The sequence below is a fragment of the Vombatus ursinus genome, unplaced genomic scaffold (genome assembly GCF_900497805.2).
Source record: "Vombatus ursinus unplaced genomic scaffold, bare-nosed wombat genome assembly UNPS02014982.1, whole genome shotgun sequence".
NCBI classification, from domain to species: Eukaryota; Metazoa; Chordata; class Mammalia; order Diprotodontia; family Vombatidae; genus Vombatus; species Vombatus ursinus.
The window spans coordinates 695,603-715,776 of NW_020954760.1; the positions used below are offsets into that span (position 1 = coordinate 695,603).

General features: G+C 42.6%; 1 protein-coding gene across 4 annotated transcripts in view; it reads right to left on the reverse strand.

Moving 5' to 3' along the window:
• TBC1D8B (TBC1 domain family member 8B) overlaps positions 1–20,174 on the reverse strand; it is a 105,002-nt gene that overhangs the window by 42,344 nt on the left and 42,484 nt on the right. For all 4 annotated transcript variants that reach the window (XM_027845588.1, XM_027845587.1, XM_027845589.1 and 1 more), the window contains exons 3-5: positions 7,258–7,376; positions 4,494–4,719; positions 1,626–1,866 (exon numbers count right to left, since the gene is read on the reverse strand). In XM_027845588.1, the coding sequence (XP_027701389.1) occupies positions 1,626–1,866; positions 4,494–4,719; positions 7,258–7,376 (586 nt within the window). The remainder of the gene's footprint in view (positions 1–1,625; positions 1,867–4,493; positions 4,720–7,257; positions 7,377–20,174) is intronic.

A 20,174-nucleotide genomic window follows, 5' to 3' on the forward strand; every position in this document is an offset into this window, starting at 1 on the left:
GTAGTAAAGACAACAATCAAATGGAAAGCAAACACAAATAGAGATTTCAGTCCCCCAGCTTGGGGTATAGCACTTACCTCTTATTAATAAGCACACAACACTAATGTTTGTGTACAGTACAAAATGTCTCAAGCCTGTGACTAATTCTTTAAAGGCATATAGAAAATTAGCACAAATAGATTCACAATTAAATTCTATCTTGGATTTCAGGCCTATCTTAGCGGTGAAAGAAAACAGGCAAATGCAACAAGCCTACTCCATGTTGTGAGCCACAGAACCCTGAAATCATTCATTCTGGTCTAGCCAATACAGCCGAGCAGCAGGCTCCTTACTGCCTGTGTGACTTTGGACAAGTCACTCCCCTTCCCTTGGCCTCAGTTTCCTACTCTGTAAAATAAGAGGCTTTGACTAAATGGCCTCTGGAATCCCTTCCAGCCGATGAGCAATGTTGATCAAGTCCCTTCCCCTCCCTGGGCCTCAGTTTCCTCCTCTGTAAAATGAGAAGGTTTGACTATATGACTTCTGGGGTCTCTTCTAGTTTTAAAATTCTGATCCTTTCAGTACCTTGGACAGGTCACTTTCCCTCCCTGTGCCTCAGTTTTCCTCCTCTGCAAGACAAGCCCTCCAAGGTTCTTTCCATCTAAATCTTGGAGTCTATAATCCAAAGGAGTCAAAGGGGAATGTGCCTCACAGTTCTCTCCTCTTTCTTTCATAGATACAACCTTCACCTTTCACCTTCATTGTCAGAAGTTCCTTCCAACAGCTACTTCTGGTTGCTTTTCTCTCCCTCTCCCTGCGCAATCAAGCAAGATGTTAAGCCTCAGGAACAAGCCAAAGTTAGAGGACAACTTGGACAGCTCAGGATAGAATCCATTTGAAATACAATCCACACATTTATCTAAGAATGAATTGCAGATTTAGCCAAGTTAAATATGCAAAACCCCTTGGAGAAAATGCCTAAGTGATTGCCACTAAAAGCAATGCAGTTATAACTAACCAACAGCTGCCCAAATGCCTAGAAGGTCTTGGAGGGCAGATCCTGCCTCAACCTACAGAGAGATCCTTCCCTAGCCATAACGTTTCAGAAATCTGATCTAACCACAATGACATCTCAAGAGAAAAATTATCCAAGAATAAAGACACAACTCTGAAGGAAGTATACATGAATAAGCAAGTAAATGTATACCAGTGAAATTAAGCCAACAGTGAACACCTGTACCATTATGGCACAAACCAGTTAATAACTTGTGTCAATCAGTGCCAGAGAAGGCAGTGTGGCACAATGGCCAGAGCACAGAATTGGAAGGGCAAAACGACCTGGATTTGAATTTCATAGGGGACACACACTCCATCATCATGAGCTTAAGAAATGTGCCCAAGCTTCAGGATAGTAAGGTCTCTAGCCCTTTATTTACCACATAGGATGGTTATAAAAACCAAATCACACCAGCTATTATTGGAGCTGGGAGGAACCTTAGGGGCCACCTATCCTAACCCACTCACATCCTAGAGAGGATAAGACATGTGCCCAGGGGCACACACACAAATCCCACAGAGGTGAGATCTGAACCCACTTCAAAAGGTGCAAACAAAAAGGCAACCCATCGCAATTGAACTGTTACTACCTTTTGGTGATTTTAAGAGGATCATTGAGGACTAGGTCATTTTCAAACGTCTCCTTGTCAAAAAGTCTTCTTACTGCATAGTTGGCCAGTTGCTCCATGAGAAGGAATGTTTCATTAATGTGCAAAAACATTGAAAAGTAGTAATCTTCCCCCCGGGAACACACATGGATACTCTCGGTGAGAAGGACATTTGATGTTTTTTCAAGTTTGGAGATGGCATCCCAGGAGATAACAAGTTTGACTGCAAAGTTGAGTTAAGCAAAGATGTGATTAAATTCTCACTATTCACTTACATTTATTAGTTAATCAAATTTTTTAGAATAGCCATTAGCTGTGTGGAGAAAATGATGCTTAGATTCTAGGATGTAACACTGGTTAAAACGTTATAAACACATAATCGGGGTAATCAGAGAAAAATGTAAATGGAACCTTAAAAACATACATGTGTATATAGCCATCTATTTTGTTATTGAACTTAATTGCCTCTTCCTATCAGAATTTTTTTCTCATTAATTTTTATCTTATTTTTAAGTAGCACCTGCTGCTTCGAGGCAACATGAAGTTGAAGAATGAGAGTCAGCCTCGATGTCAGAGTCTGAGTCAGGAAAACCTGGATTCAAGTCCTATCTCTGGCATCGTCCCAGGGCAATGGCCTAAGACCATCCCTTGGTGAGTAGATGCAGATCTACAATGGACCTTTTACTCTGGCTCTCGCAGGCTGGCCAAAAATAGGTCCCAGCCAAAGCCTCACTTGCTCATGGTTTGGGTCCAGTTGGCTCAGAGTGAACATAAATAGCAACTATTTCTTTTCTGGCCAGAATTCCCTCCCAGATAGGTTCTGTTGTGAAGGCAAATGGCCTTCTTTTGTCTCAATTCTTACCTAGCCTTGAACCTTTGAATGGGTGTTGTCTCAGACAAACTGCGACCTGGGAAAGACCTTAGCTTAAAAAGGCCAAGGTCTCCAACTGCATCTGGGGTCATCTCCAGTTGTCCTGACCTATGTCTTGCCACTGGACCTTGATGATTCTGGAGAAGACAGTGAGGCTGATGACTCTGCATAGCTCTGCCTCACTAAAACCCAATTCACTTTTAAGTCAAGATTATCACCTGCCTGATGTCATTGGTCCTCTTTAAGAAGGAAAAACAAACAACAACTGATCTGCAATGGTTGCTTGGCATAGTGGGGAAAGAATTGGACTTGAGAGTTGGGAAGACCTGAGCTTGAATCCCACCTCCTCAGTCACTTCTTAGCTGTGTGACCCTGGAGGAGTCACTTAACCTCTCATTTCTCAAACGGGAATAGTAATAGCACATACCTTACAGGGTTAGTGCAAGGATCAAAAGAGACAGTATATGTCAAGAGCTTGGCGAATCTTAAAGCACTATAGAAATGGTAGCCATTAACATCATCATCATCATCATCATCATCATCATCATCATCATCATCATCATTAAGGTTGGCAGAAGGCATTTCTTCACCAGGAGTTCCCTATACTGATGAAATCACTGGTCTGCACCAAAAAAATCCTACTCTGTAGCACTTCCTGTCTTGTTTCTCTGAGGCTACATGACATGAAGCTGTTGGACCAAGTAGGTCCAAGTAGGTTACATCATCTCTGGAAAACAGGCACAGCCAGCTTATAATTTTAAAGCTATCCACAGACTAATATGCTAGCCTCGAGTATCATCCTAGTAATATTTACCAAATTCCCTTCGAGGTTCAGGCCACTCTCTGGGCCTGTGTAAGCCTTGAGTGCTGGTGCCTTAGGCTTGGCCCTGGCCAAGCGCCATCTTTGTACTTCTTCACTTGCCTTTCCCCTTATTACTTCCCAGTCACCCCATTGTCAACCAACCAATCAAGAAGCCAACCAGCATTTATTAAGCACCCACTATATGCATCTGTGACTATGCCTACAGACTATCTCCCATGCCTGAGAATACAGCCCCTCCACCATATCTTTGTGACCTGGAGACCCTGGCTCCCTTCCAGGATCAATTCATGTGCTGCCTCTCAATCGTTCCAGCTGTTAGCCCTCTTTCCCACCTTAAGGCATCATGCATTTCCCTATCTGTGCATATGTTGTATCCCCCAGAAGAAGGCAAGAACCTGGAAGGCTGGGATAGTTGTTTCCTTTTGGCTTTGTGTACTTAGAGGCCAGGATGGTATCATACATATAGTAAGTGCTTAATAAGTGCCTCTTGAATTGGATGCAATCAGAATTGTCTATTTGATCTTTTATCTCTATCTCCGGACTAAGAATTCTCCCTAAATGAACAACCTGAAAGGTTTTTCCTTCAATTCTCAAAGTTTCGATGATGTGACCTTTTGTAAGTTTTAAAAAACTTTAAGCACATCATATACATAGTTTTTCTAGGCATCTAGGTGGTACAATGAATGGATAGAACACTGGGTTTGAAGTCAGGGAGAACTGAGTTCAAATCCAACCACAGACACTTACTGGCTGTGTGATACTGGGCAAGTCACTTAACCACTGTCTGCCTCAGTTTCCTCAACTATAAAATGGGGATATTAATAGCAGCTACTCCCAGGATTGTTGTGAGGATCAAATGAGATGTCTGTAAGTGCTTTTACAGTCAGTGCTTAATAAATGCCTATTCCCTTCTCCCCTTCCCTTCATATTGAACCTTAAAAGTGGTGAAGAAAACATGGAACCAAAAGGAGACATGTTTTCTTTAGTAATCTGTTATTGTTGCCTTTAAACCAGTTACTGGCACATATTGATTCAATTTTTGCACACTTAATTTAAAAACCCAAGAAGTCTATCAGTCCCAAAGCCCAAAGTCATGGTAAAGAACAACAACAACAACAACAACAAAAAAACAAAAAAACAAAAACCCAACACTTACTTTCTGATCCCAACAAAAAAGAATAGAAACTCAGAAAGTTGGAGCTAAGATAGAGCCATCCCTGGCAAGGAACTCGTCCTCTCCAATAACTGCATGAATAATAGGTCACCAATTTCTCTTGTTTGGCTAAACCAAAGCATTTCTCAAATTTCATGAGAGCTTCTCGAAACTTCTCAGGATCGTCACCTTTTACGAGACAATCTTTTCCCTCTTCGGCAATCAGTCCCTAAAGGAGAGAGAAAGAGCTTCTGAAAATGCATTTAATCTAATTACTTCCTGGAAGGTAATAAATAAAGCTACAGTTTTACTGTATTTTCTCCCTTGGCAAGCATATTATTCACTTTCACAGCCCCATGGAGACAGCCTTCCAAAACGGTATTTCCAGCCCTGACCTCTGTTCTGAGCTCCAGACTCAATAGTCACCTCCATGCCCCACAATGGAGCACCAGAGGCACCTGGCAACTCCAAAGAACTGTGGACGACCAAGCTTATCAGTTTTCCCTCTTAAAACTGCTCCTTCTTCCATCTTATTTCCATTGTTGGTAACATCATCCACTCAATTTCCCAGGTTCAAAACCTTGGTGTTTGTCAGCACCGACCTCTTGGGTACAATCAGTCAGCAAATCATGGGACTGTTCCAGCTCTCGTATCTATCTCTACTTCCTTATTCCCAGAAAACAGACCCTCATTGCCACCCACCTGGGTTGTGGCAAAAGCCTCCTAACAAGCCCTCTCCTCCATCCTTCATACAAGTGCTGGGCTAATTTCTCCTACCTACCAAGACTTCTGGTCACGTCACCTCTCTGCTCAAAAATTATCAGGGGCTCCCTATTCCCCACTTAATCAATTTTTAACAACTTTGTCTGGAGTTGAAGGATCCCTTCAATGTGATACCTCCCTGCATTCCCAGCTTTATGTCATATTCATTCCCTCTTCATACTTCATGGCCCAGTTACTTGTGCCCAGAACATGACTTAGGTACTTCATGTTTTTATTAGCTAGGCATGAAATGCCTTCCCTCCCCTGCTGAATTCTTACCTTCACCCATACTTGTTCAAGAAGTTTCCCCTGATCCCTTTCAATCTATAATACATTACATTTCCTCTCTATTCCCTCTCTTCACTCAGTAATCAGTTTGTACCTTCTTATATATATGTGTATATAGATATATATAATATATATGTATTTGTGCATTATAGTAGAGTGTTTTGTGTATGTGTCAGAGTTTTCTACCACACTTCCATAAATGCAGGGACCGGGTCTTATCTAAACTTTGCATCCTAATTAGTGCCTACCATTGTGCTCTGCACACAGTTGGGTCTTAATAAATGTTTACCTGGACAGAGGGTTGGCAATCTTACCAAAACGGCGTTCCAAGTCATCAGTAGTTGAGAGTCTGAATGATTTAATGATTTCACCACTATCTTTACTAGTCCAGATCAAAAATGGTCCATATCGTCTCATCCCATGCAATAAAGAGATATGCTACTGCATGTGACAAAGAATGACTTTTGTGTGAGAAGCATTATAAAGGATATCACAGAGGACATACATGACTAGAAAAGGAGGTAGGTTGATCATGTCGTACAAACAAGAGGTAGACACCATAGATGTTGTCGACAAAATATCATGAGAAGAGTAAAAGATCCCTAGAGCACTGAGTGGATATTTCACGGATGATTTATTGGAAAACATGAACAAGAACTCACAAGAGTCCCTTTTAAAAATAAAAATATCCCTTGGAAAGGTCAGGTTCTGGTGCCCACATGTGCCTCTTTGCAACCCTGAGGGGTTGACCTGTTATTTATCATCCCATTAACATTAAGCACCTACACTATGTGAAACAAATTGTGCCAGGCACTAGGAATACAAAAATATGTAACACAGGTCTTGCTCTGAAGAAGCTGACGGTCTGATAGTGGGGAAAATATATGCAAAGAACTGGAACACAAGGGAGAGTGAGATAGATACACAAGCAAGAACCAGGCAAAATGCTACAAGATATTTGAAGAGGGAAAAGGGGTGATCACTTTCACCCACGAGGGTGGGGGGTGTATCTGTGCATATACACCTGCATGTGCATGTTGTTCAGAAGGGAAGTGGAGGACAGAAGACAGGCCTGATTTGGCTACATCATCAGGTGTATGAAGATCAGCCTAGGGTAGGAGACTGTAACAAACCTCGGAGTTGCCTGGGACAGCAGGACTGGGAGCAAACACTTTATCCAGGGGACAATGGGTTTGTGAGTAGAGGAATGACATGACCAAGGCTGTGGGTTAGGAAGATCTCTTGGGCAGTGTTGAAAAGGATGGCTGCAAGGCAGGAACAAAATAATGACAATTGTCTAGAGGGAAAGAAGTAGAGAGAAAGGGTATGGGTGGCTGTGTGACCCTGGGTAAGTCACTTAACCCCATTGCCTAGCAAAACACACAAAAAAAAGGTTATGGGTGTGTGTGTGTGTGTGTGTGTGTGTGTGTGTGTGTGTGTGTATGTGTGTGTGTGTGAGAGAGAGAGAGAGAGAGAGAGAGAGAGAGAGAGAGAGAGAGAGAGGGGCAGACAGAGAAACAGAGACACACAGAGAGAGACAGAGACAGCAACACAGAGAGAGATCATGAAAGCAGAATGAACAGAACCTAGCCATTGAAGGAGGTGCCTTGAAAAATCAAAGTCAAGGCTGTCTGGGAGCCCCATACAGAGGCTGCTGATTCCATTCAGCACTAGGATTGTAGCCTTTCTGCTAGTAAGAGGACACCATGGCACTTACTCTTATCTTTCCATGCACAAAACTAGTAATATCTTCATTTGAGTCAAACACAGATAAGGTCTTCATGACATTTTGTTCCAACCACTCCCAGTGCTTGTAGATTTCTTCTCTGCTGGCTCCTGATTGAAAACACGAGACAGTGACAAAGACATAAAACTCCACATCATTATTCCTTTACACTTTTGCCCTATAGTGTATAGCATTCACTTGCGTCCAGCTGAATTCTGCTTACTTTTAAGTACCTTCAAAAGGTGACAGTAACAGTAAGTATGGAAGTACCAAGCTTAGCATCCATTTCACCCAGGTACATATGAAGGTAGTTTTACCACCATTAATATTTTTCTAGTAGAAATGTAAAGTACTACAACTTGGAAAACAAATCAAGAGTTCACAAGCAAAGCTATTATAAAAATCTGGAAAGCATAATGCCAGTATTAATAATAATAATGACAGCTAGCATTTATATAGCACATTAAGGTTTGCCATGTGCTCTATAGATTTTATCTCATTTCATCCCCACAATAACCCTGGGAGATAGGTGTTATTATTATCCCCATTTTACAGTTGAGGAAACTGAGGCAAACAGTTTGCCCAGGGTCACACAGCTAGCAAGCATCTGCGGTCACACTGAAATTCTGAACTTCCTGACTCCAGGCCTGATGCTCTGTCCACTCCAGCAGCACCAAGCTCCTTGGTATTCAACACCTACCATCGTTAGTATCTATTTTAGGGAGTCAGAAGGAGGTTGGGACACAAATATATATTGCTATCCTTTGTTTTCAAAGATAGCATTATTTGAACTGATGCAAAGTGAAGGGAGCAGAACCAGGAGAACATCATACACAGTAATAGAAATACTGCACGATGATCAATGATGAATGACTTACCAATTCTCAACAATACAATGATCTAAGACTACTCCAATGGACCCATAATGAAAAATACTATCCACCTCCAGAGAAAGAATTGATGGAGTCTGAATACTCTTTTTCACTTTCTATATTTTTAATGTTTTTTTTTAAGTCAGTGTTTTCTTTCACAACATGACTAATATGGAAATACGTTTTGCATGATTGCACACATAGAACCTATATCAAATTGCCTGCCTTCTCAATTTGGGGGGAGGGAGGGACAGAATTTGGAACTCAAAATTTTAAAAAACGAATGTTTAAAATGGTTTTCATACATAATTGGAAAAAATGAGATATTGAAAACAAAGATAACATCACTAAGAATGTATCCTAATGCCCCATTAGAAATTAAACTCCCGTTTCATTCTCTCTTGGTATCCTTACATAGGCTTACATAGTGCCTGGCACAGAGTAGGCACTTAATAAATGTTTGTTGATTGATAATGGCTAAGAGCTATGTGTGCTAGGGTGTGGAAAGGATCAATACAATCAACAATGAACACTTGGGCATTTTTTAAAAAAGTACAAATTTTAAGAATCTACCAATATCTGCAACCTCTGGAATCTCAGAGCCAGAGGGGCGTCAGAGGTGGCCCAATCCACTTCTGGACAGCTGTCATGGGTAGGAAGGTTTTCTTTATGTTGAGTGGCCATTTGCCTCTCTGTGGTTGATGCTAATTGTTTCCATTAGTTTACCCTCTAGAGACACTCCCACCCAACAGCCCTTCCAGTATTTCAAGGGAGCTGCCATGTCCCCCTACTTCTTCTCTTCTCTAATCTAACCCTCTCCAGTCCCTTTAACCAGGCCTTTAGTCTTCACATCATCCTAACTGCCCTTTCTCTGAACACGTTCCACTTTGTCTATGCCTTTCCTAAGGTGTACAATCTACAACCAAACACAGGACTCCCAGATAGTATCTAGCCAAGGGAAAAGAAAGTGAAACAGCTGCCTCTCTGATTTGGGGCACTATGCTGCTTTTAACATAGACCAGGAGAACACTGGCATCGTCTGTGGCTACAAGTACAATGCCAAGGGTGGACTCGGAGTTTTCCATTACAGAACACCTTCCAAGAAGCCATCGACCCATTAGTGATTATTCTTTGGGTCTGGCCATCCAACCAGTTTCAAATACACCTGACTGCACTATTGCTTAGCTCCCATCTCTCTGTCTCATCCATAAGAATTGAACAAGAGGTTGTCAAATATTTTGCCAAAATCCAGAAACTCTCTAGGAATTCTCTACCTAAAGTGTTCCCTTGACCTACCAGCTCAAAAAAGAAATGAGATTTAGTCTGACATGACCTGTTCTTGATGAACCCATGAGGGCTTTTAGTAATCACAGCTTCCTTTTCTAAATGCTCACAAATCAGCCATTAATAAGACATTCCAGAGTTTTATCAGGAACTGAAGTTCACTAGCCCATAGCCTGCAGGCCCCTCTTCTGAAAGTCAAGACATTTACCTATCTCGAATGCTATGGCATCTCTCCCATTTTTCTCCATCTTTTGAAGATCAGTAAGAGTAAGGGGCAGCTAGATGACATAGTGGATAGAATTCTGGCCTTGGAGTCAGGAGGACATGAGTTCAAATCCAGTCTCAGACACATGACACTTACTAGCTGTGTGACCCTAGGCAAGTCACTTAACCCCAATTGCCTCACCAAAAAAAGCAACGAGAGAGAGAGAGAGAGAGAGAGAGAGAGAGAGAGAGAGAGAGAGAGAGAGAAAGAGAGAGAGAGAGATGAGATCAATAAGAGTAACAGCAATCAAGTGGCAGTTCTTTGAGTAGCAGAGGACTTTTTATCAAGGACCACACACCCTTTAATCATGGTCAAATCAATCAGAATATTATTGGGGAGAAGAGTGACAGAAGCAATGACAAAGAGAGAGAGAGTAACTGAGTCTTTCCACTGACTCTGGAAGCAGTGGGTCCAAGGTCAGGCCCAGTATAGAGGGTGACAGGGTTGGGGGAAGTGGGGATGTTGGAGGAAGAGAGAAAGGAAAAGGATTCAGTCCCATGCTTCTCAAGAATCTTCCCAGCCCTAATTGAACAAGGTTTCTTTTCTTTTTCTTTTTTAGAAAGTATTTTTCCTCCTATTCCTCATCTTGGCTCTTTAAGGGGGGTTGGGAGGGAGGAGGTGTGGCTGTCATCATTTCTAAAGCCATGGGTGGTAACTGTTACAGGAATCAATGTGCTCCCTCCAGACAGACAGAGAGAGAGATTTAATGCAGTGCAAAGCACAGGCAAGAGTCATTATCAGTCTCAGCACCCAGACTGCCTCAGAGTAGCTCTGGTGGGAGGAGATGGCTGTGAGAGCATGATACTTTGGGAGTACACAGGAGCCAGATGGAATCCTCTTGGAAGATGATGGCTCCTACAAGCCATCTCTCCAGGACGCAGGCACCCCTGACTTCAACGTGGGGTTTAGTTATAATTGTTTTTCTGATGTTTGCGATTTAGAGGTAGGGGTTGGTTTTGGTTTGTTTTCAGCTGATAGAGCCATACTAAATTTTTACAGGCATCAAATCCATAGGAAGTTCTCTCTACCCACAAAGGGGAAAATTATTAGACATGGCTGTCCCTCTAAGCCTGGAGAAATCCTCCTCCCTCCTAAAAGATAGTCATGAAAGGCCCTGGGGATGAGTTGATGCTGTCCAGAGAAGCCTGCTTGGTATCTTCAGATTCAGATGTGAAACTGGGGTGAGGAGGGAACAGGGAGGATGGAAAAGGTAATGGTGGGACAGGGTCAGCTAGTACCAGCCCAACATGCACATCCCAGCCAGGCCCCATGAGTCACCTCCAACTCTACCTGGGTTGGGGGCCACAGGGACATTCACTGCAGGACTGAGATCAGTCAGACTAGGGTCCCTACCTTTGAGCATGGGGGCACTGGTGTAGGCTCAGTACCCAATGATCCAGGAAACTTGATCTCATTGAGAGGACTCTTAGCTAGGGATTCTTACCATGTCCCCAACTTATCTCCCATTTCAACTCCTTATTAACCATTTTTGTCCCATTCTTCTCAAAGAGCTGCCCTGCTAAAACCTGGGGTGCATAACAAATGACACCTAACTTCCTTGCCTTTTCTACCATGAAATTTGGCCCCCTAACGTTCCTGTTATTTCTACTTCAACAACGGTTTTTCTTCCTTGTCACCACTTTGACTTTTGAAGGACAAAAGCATCCATCATTAAATCATGAATTTACCAGCTGCTGTGCTTTGGACAGAAAGAGAGTTCCAGCAGATGTCCCCATTGCTGCAGCATCATGCCTTCATACCAGAGTTGGGATGTTTTGAGTATCAAATGCCTTGTGTAAATTCTGCCTTCTTTTCAAGTGGTCAAGAGTATTCTACCATGAAAAATCTTGCTTCTATTCTCCTCTTCGCTTTCTGATCCCACCCTAATCCTCTCTACCTTGTTCTCCTTCAACTTGGGTTCCTGGACTCCTCACATGAATCTATCTCCTCACAACACCTCCTCCTCGGCCCTTACCTTACCTGCTCTTTTGGATGAAGCATACCCTTCCAGAGGGTACCTTAGAGGCATGGCACAGTGGACAGAGAGCCGGCCTTGCAGCTGGCTAGACCCAGACCCAGTCACATCCCACCTTCTATGCATCCTGACGGTGTGACTCTGGCCAAGTCACTTACCCTAGTAGTGCTCCAATCAGCTCTTTCAGACTACAAGCTGCACAGAAGGTACCAATCTGCATTGGTAGAGAGTTTTCTCACCTGGGAGTTCCCTAAGCCAATGAAATCACAGGTCCAGCCCCTATCCCTCTTCCCTTCCAGAGCTCTATTTCCAAATCATGAGTCTCACCAAGTCTCAGTGACACAAATCAAGTCAAAGGTGTTTGCTTGCATTGAATTCTCTGGTTCTCCCTGGTTATTGCCCATACTTTGCATATCGGTACATAGACCTAGATAGGCTTTTAATAAGCCTTTTCAAAGTGCACTCTATCTGCCTGGCCAAGAGCCCATCATACCTTTATTTTAAGCTGTGGTCCAGAAACCCTAATCTAATTCTCAGACACCTTCACTTTCCAAATCTGCTTCTCCCTTCTGACTCCTCTACCTTCAATCAGGGGTAGGAATGAAAACACTATCTGTCCCCTATGGTCTTCAATTTGGTGCCCAGCACGTTGTAAACCTTTGCAATGCTTTTTAGGTTCCTTCTCACTCGAACATTTGTCCCCATATGAATCGCCCAGAGTGGGGAGCTGTCATCGGGTTAGAATTCTGCCTACATTAGTCAACCTCTGCTCAGAAAGTCACCCCTTCCCTTACCACACAATGTGGAAAAGCAGAGGATGAATTAGAAAAGGGAGAGAGCGCTGGAGAATGTTTTTCAGCATCCTTGGCTGAATATGTTTCATTTTTTAAAAAATTAAGAAACTGTATTTCACTTACTACTGACAAAGAAAGGCATTCACATATGAAATTGAGAACAAGAGAAAAGAAAAACAAAAACCTACAAAAAACAAAGTTCCAAATGATTGGAAAAGCTTTTACAGAGTAGCAAAGGGGCTACCAAACTGGCCTGGGCTCAGCTCAGAGGCCCCTGGGAAGGCCTCCTCCTTTCTACCACCTCCCCCACCTGCCCAGGTGCTAGGGCCCCTTCCTCTTACCTTGTATACCCCATGTATTGACTTTTCTGTATTCATGTTGTCTGCATCCTCTCCCCCCTTCCTCTCAACCTCCTAACCCACAGGAGAATGTAAGCTCAAGGACACAGACTGTCTTGGATTTGTCCTGCTGTGTACCTGGTGCCTAGTACCGGCACTTAACAAACACCTGAATTAAAAAAAAAGAGGAAAAGGAGGGAGGGAAGGAAAAAAGGAAGGAAAAGAAAGAAAGCAGGGAGAGGAAGGAGGGAGGAAGGAAGAGAAAGAGAAAGAGAGAGAAAGAAAGGAAGGACAGAAGGAAGGGAGGGAGGAAAGGAGAGAGAAAGGAAAGAAAGTAGGAAGGAAGATAGAAAGAAGGAAAGAAGAAAGGAAGAAAGGAAGGAAGGAAGAAAGGAAGAAAGGAAGGAAGGAAGGAAGAAAGGAAGGAAGGAAGGAAGGAAGGAAGGAAGGAAGGAAGGAAGGAAGGAAGGAAGGATTGGCTTTATAGTCAGGAAGACCTGGGTCTGAGCCCTGCTACTGTCCCCTACGCTGGGTGGATAAAGCCACACAAGCTACTTAATTTCTCAGCGCTCAATACAACTCTCTACAGTTATTAACCCGCAGTCAGCTGCTGATCTGCCCTTGTGGAGCTTTTCTTGCTGGGTGCTTCCCTACAATGAAATCATAGGCCTGGTCACCTCCACCACCCCCCTCCCAAATCCCTGTACCCAGAATTCTCCTTTATTTACAGATGATTCACACAAAACAAAGTGAAACCACGCTGTATCTGTACTGCCCCACCCATGGAAAAGGCATTTCTTGACCCATCTGATGAGGTGTTGTTATTTCTGACATGATGGCTAAGTAGTCTAAGTATGCCAAACTGAAAGGGGCAAAAAATCTTGCCTAAAATGGGTGTTTTGATTTTCACATGGAGTCCTGGGTTCAAATTCCATATCTGACATATAATCTACAGCCTGGTTTCATCAAGGACAAGGGATTCCTTTTTTGATAGGTACTAGACTGGTAGGTCTGGGGAATACTGTACCTAGACTTCAGCAATGTATTAGCCAATCGCTTGATCAGTAAGCATTTAACAGGTCCTGACTGGGTGCCAGGCACTGGGTGAAGCACTAGGGGTTCAGAGGCAAAAGTGAAATAGTTTCTGCCCTCAAGGAGCATACATTCCAATGGAAGAGACAATAGCTTTTTCATGCTATCTTTGTGGGTAACAAGGAGAGATATGGGCTAGACAATAGTATCGTTTAAGTCGATTCAGAATGGCCAGCCTTTGGGGGGAAGAAGAGTTGTGAAATGGGGCCTCCAATCTGATCATCTGACTGTGTGCCTTCCTTGCACGTGCCTCCAGAACTTTGTTAGGAAGAGAAGTGTCACCCTCCACTCAATGATAAACATTCTCACACCTGATCACACCTTCACATCTGAGTGACTTTGAACTCCTGCAGATCATCCTCCCCACTCCCCACTGCCAGATTCCTCCTCCCCAATCCCCAACCTTCATTCTCCAAAGTTTCAATCAAACCACCCAGCCCTTCTACTGTGCCCTCTGGAATGCCTGTTCCATAAGCAACAAACTTCCCTTTGTCTTAAATCTTTCCCTCCCCCACTTCTTCCATCTGCTAACTCTTACTGAAACCTGACTCCCCACTGCTAACACAGCCACCCTTTCCAGTACTGGCTGCACCTTCACTCATTCCCCTCTGGTCAATGGTCAAGGTGGGGGAGTTGGAATATTCTTTGCTCCCCATTGCCACTTCCAGGTTTTCCCCCTACCCCTCTTTCTTTGAAGTTCATGCCATTCATATCTACCACCCAATCAAAATTCTGGTAGCTATTATCTACAGAATCCTAGGTCATTCCCCTTCCTTCCTCAAGGAATTTGGTACCTGGCTCACAATTTTTCTCTCCTCCCCAACTCTTGCCCTCATACTAGGGGACTTCAACATATTACACTGATTCTTCCTCAAATACCCCAATCTTCCAGCTCCTCAACCGATTTACTTCCCATGAGCTACTCCTCCACCCCACCTCATCTCATCCATAAAGATGGTCAAACCTTGATCTCGCCATCACCTACAAATGAACCATCTCCACATTCAAGAATTCTGAAATCCTCTTAGCCAATCAAAAATCTATCAACTTTTCACCTCTCCCTCTGCCTTTCCTTAAATAACCCTACTCTTTGTCCGCACTGTGACCTCTAATCCCTTGACCCCTTAACTCTCTCCTGGGCCATCTCCCCTATATTAACTACCCTCTTGTCTTTCCTCATCTTGACCCCTTAGTGAATCAATTGCCACCTTTACTCTTACACATATGCTGCTGAATGAAGATGGAGAAAATTGCATAACCCTTCTGATTGGGTCCACTACGAATTTATGTTACACAATCTTAACTGGGCTTTCACTGCTGCTAGGCAATCCTACTCTAACTCCCTTATCAATTCATTCTCCCACTCTCCACAGCAGTCCTTCCAAACCTTCTCATTCCTCCTCAGACCTCCCATGGCTTCCCATCCCCCAACTCTCTCAGCCAAGAACCCTGTCTCATATTTTACGGATAAAATCGAGGCCCTTCAGCTATAAGCTCCCTCTTCTTCCCTCTTCCTCATCTCCTATCACTCAGGTGCCTTCTGCCACTCTCTCCTCCTTCACCCCTGAATCACATGATGAAGTGGCCTTATTCCTTATCAAAGTGAACCCCTCTCCTTGTTCAAGCGGTCCCATTCCATCCCATCTCCTCCAGCAGATTGTCCCCTCTGTCATCTCTACTCTTATCCTCAATCTCTTCCTCTCTACTAGCTCATTTCCTACTGTCTATCTGCTCCTTCCATCCTTGCTCTCATCTTATATCTCTTCTGCCCTTCATAGCTAAACTCCTCAAGAAAATTGTCTACAATAGGAGCCTCCACTTTCTCTCCTCTCACTGTCTTCTTAACCCCTTGCAATTCGGCTTCCAATATTACCACTCCACCAAAACTGCTCTCTCCAAAGTTACTAATGATCTCTTAGTCGCCAAATCCAGTAGCCTTGGACACTGTGGCTTACTCTCTCCTCCTTCTCTCTAGGTTTTCAGGACATCCCTCTCTCCTGGTTTTTCTCCTACCTATCTGACTGCTCTTTCTCTGTCTCCTTTACTGAATCCTCCTTCAGATTCTGATCTGAATCTCTAACCATAGGTGTCCCTAAGGCTTCTATCCTAGGCCCTCTTCTCTTCTCCCTCTAGACTACTTCATTTGATGACCTCATCAGCTCATATGGATTTAATGACCATCTTTATGCTGATGATTCTCAAATCTCCCTATCATACCCCAAACTCTCTGCTGACCTCCAATCTCACATCTCCAACTGTCTTTCAGACATCTCCAACTGGATGTCCAGAAGAGATCTTAAACTCACTATGTCTAAAACTGAACTCATCTTTTCCCCTAAACTCTCCCCCCCACCCCAACCTTTCCTATTACCATAAAGGGCAACACCATCCTCCCAGTCCCTCAGGCTCACAACCTAGGTAGTCATCCTGGACTCCTCACTATCTCTCACCCCTCAGATCTAAGCCCTGTAAATTTCACCTTTGCAACATCTCTCAAATACACACCCTTCTCTCCTCTGACACTACCTCTACCCTGGTGCCCGCCCTTATCACCTCACACCTGGACTATTGCAATAGTGGGCTTGGGGGCCAGGGACTGCCTGCCTCAAGTCTCTCCCTAATCCAATCCATCCTCTATTCAATCACCAAAATGATTTTCTAAAGCTCAGTCTAATCATGTCACCATTCCCCCCCCAATTCAGTAAAACTTCCCAATAGGGAGCAGTGGCTCCCTATTACCTCCAGCATCAAATACAAAATGCTCTGTTTGGCATTCAAAGCCCTTTGTAACCTGGCTCCCTCTTACCATTCCAGTCTTCTTACATCTTACTTCCCACCATGTACTCTTTGATCCAGAGGCACTGGCCTCCTAGCTATTCCACAAACTCTCTGGCTGTTTCCCATACCTGGAACACTCTCCTTCATCCATTCTGACTACTGACCTCTGTCAGTTACTTCCTATTTATCCTGTATATAGCTTGTTTGTACATATTTGCCCATGTATTGTCTCCCTCATTAAATTATAAGCTCCTTGAGGGCAGGGGTTATCTTTTGCTTCTTTTGAATTCCTAGAACTTAGCATAGTACTTGGCATGGAGTTTAATAAATTTTTTTTTTTTTAGGCAACTGGGGTTAAGTGACTTGCCCAGGGTCACACAGCTAGTACATGTCAAATGTTTGGTCTGAGGCCGGATTTGAACTCAGGTCCTCCTGACTTCAGGGCTAGTGCTCTATCCACTGTGCCACCTAGCTGCCCCCAGAGCTTAATAAATGTTTACTGATTGATTGATTGGCCAGTCCCAAATAGGAGTCATTAATAACTCAGTCAACTTAGAGATTTCTAGTCCCAGGGACATGCCCTTGGTCCTAGGCTTTAAACCATTTTTATTGATGACTTTGATGGAGGCATAGATGACATGGTATCCAATTTATAGATGACATAAAGCTGGGAGGGATAGCTAACACAGTGGAAGAGAGTCAGACTCCAAAAAAATTTCAACAAGTAAAAGATGATGGGCAAAGTCTAAGATGCCATCCAACAGAGATTAAATATAAAGTTCTAACTTTGGCCTAAAAAAGTCAACTTCATCCATATAAGAAGGGGAAGGCATGGATCTAGGGAGGTGGTTCTTATATTTCAGTATTCTTTGCTATGAGAAATAGCAGCACAGTGAACATTTAGGCTGTGATACTATGGGAGAGTCAGGAGACATATGCCTCCAAAAAGAGTGTCTGGTTGTGTGGAGTTCTTTGTGAGTGCGAGATCTAACATGTTTTGAAGTTAGTACATTCGTATAACAGGAAAAATGGACTTATTTTGCCAATATTATACTTACTGCAGAGCAGCATATGCTAGGTAAGTAATATTGACACTAAACAATTGATAAATGTTCTTTTATTTGCAAAAACATCCAAAATGTCATGCAACAGCAATTAATTGGGGGTTTTAGTGGAGAGTAAGCTGAATAAGTCAACCATGTGATAGAGTACTTGCAAAAACTAATACAACTTTAGGATGCATTAAGGCAGGCATGGTGCTTCAGTCCTAGAAAGGCCAGGAAAGGAAAATTGTGCTGCATCCTGCCCTGATTAGGACACACCTGAAAGATTGTGGACAGTTCTAGACAGCAGATTTTGGGAGGGACACTAACAAGCTGGAGAATGCCAGAGGAAAACAACCAGGATCTTTAAAAAACAAATAAATGTATTCATTCATTTTACATGTATTTATAATGTCACTCCTACTCCCACACCAACTGAACAAAAAAAAGAAAACCCTTATTATGAACATGCAGAGTCCAGCAAAACAAATTCCCATACTGACTATAGTAAAAAATGTGTATTACTCTCTGCATTTTAAATTTATCACTTCTCTGGCAAGAGGTGAGGGGTATGTTTCATCTTTAGTCTTCTGGATATTATCTCTGCAGTGATCAGAAACACAGTCTTTTTTTTTAAATAATTTTATTTTTTCCCAATTACATGTAAAAACAATTTTTAGCATTCACTTTCAAAAATTCCGAGTCCAAATTCTTTCCCTCCCTCCCTTCCTTCTTCCCTGAGAAAGTAAGCAATTTGACATAGGTTATATATGTGCAATCATGCAAAACATATTTCTAGGTTATTCACATTGTGAAAGAAAACACAGGCCAAAAAAGAAACATGAAAAAGATAAAGGAAGTCAAAATATTATGCTTCAATTTACATTCAGACTCTATCAGTTCTTTCTCTGGAGGTGGATAGCATTTTTCATCCTAAGGTTTTTGGAATTGTCTTAGATCATTGCACTGCTGAAAAGAGCTAAGTCTATCATATTTAATCATCTCACAATGTTGTGGTTGATGTGTACAATGTTCTCCTGGTTCTGCTCACTTCACTTTGCATCAGTTCATATATATTTTTTCCAGTTTTTTCTGAAGTCATCCTGCTTGTCATTTCTTATGGCACAATAATATTTCATTACAATCCTGTATCACAACTTGTTCAGCCGTTCCCCAATTGATGGACATCACCTCAATTTCCACAGAATCCTAAAGTCTTTCAAAGCCAACAGAATCTTAAGGGGTCTTGAGATCAGGCCATGTGATGATCTGATGAATGAGCTAGTGACTTTTAACTGACAGAAGAGATGATGGGACAGGGAAGGAGGATAATAACAGTCTTCAAGCACTTGAAAGACTGCCATCTGGAAGACAAATGTGTTAAACTTCAGAGAGATACATGGATTAAACTTCAGGGAGAAGTTGCAAAGAGGTTTAATGTAAGAAAAGTCTTCTTAGAGCTCTGCAAAAGTGGACTAGGCTGCCTTGGGAGGCAGTGGGTTCCCTCTGACCTGAAGTTTTCAAGTGAAAGCCACACAACCACTTCTTCTTGTATTCTTGGTCAAGTAGGGGTTGTTTCTTGTGTAGATTCAATTAACATTATGAAGCATCTAATATGTATAAAGCACTCTGGTGCTCAGGGATATAAAAGACAAAATGAAACAGTTTTGGGGAGCTAACAAATACTTAGGGATACAATATCAACATAGATAAGTCAATGGGAGGTAATTTGGAGAAAGCACAAAAAAACTGATGAAATTTGGGAATAATGATAATAGCTAGCATTTATAAAATACTCAAAGGGATTTACAAGTATTATCTCATTTTATCCTCACAACAAGCTTGTTAGGTAGGTGCTATTATTATTATTCCCATTCTATAGATGTGGAAACTGAGGTGAATAGAGGTTTGATGACTTGCCCAGGATCACACAAGCTAGTAAGTGAGGCTGGATTTGAATTCAGGTCTTACTGACTCCAAGTCCCGAATCTATCCACTGTACTACTTGTGAAAACTTTATAGAAGAGATGGTACCTGAGACTTAAGTTGGATCTTTAAAAGAAGAAAAAGACTCTGGCAGTGGGACTAAAAAGGAATGCATTCCAGGTATGGGGGACAGCTTATACCAAAACATAGAGATGGGAAATGGAATGCTAAGTTTAGGGTCCCTTCCATCTCCAGGATGGGTACTGTGTGATCTCAGACTTGCTAGGATTTGCATTTCTTTGAGTAACTGACATTTCCTAGAGGGCATTGATAGAAGCAACAGGTAAAAGGTACAGAGAGGGAGGTATCAATTAAGTATGTGGAAAAAGTTCCCAAGAATTAAGGATTGTCACAAAGTGGAGTGAGCTGCCTTAAGAGTTAGCAGGCTGCTCCTCAGTGGAGGCGATCCAGCAAAGATTTGACCACATGTCAGAGTGGGGTGGGAGAGAGAGAGAGAGAGAGAGAGAGAGAGAGAGAGAGA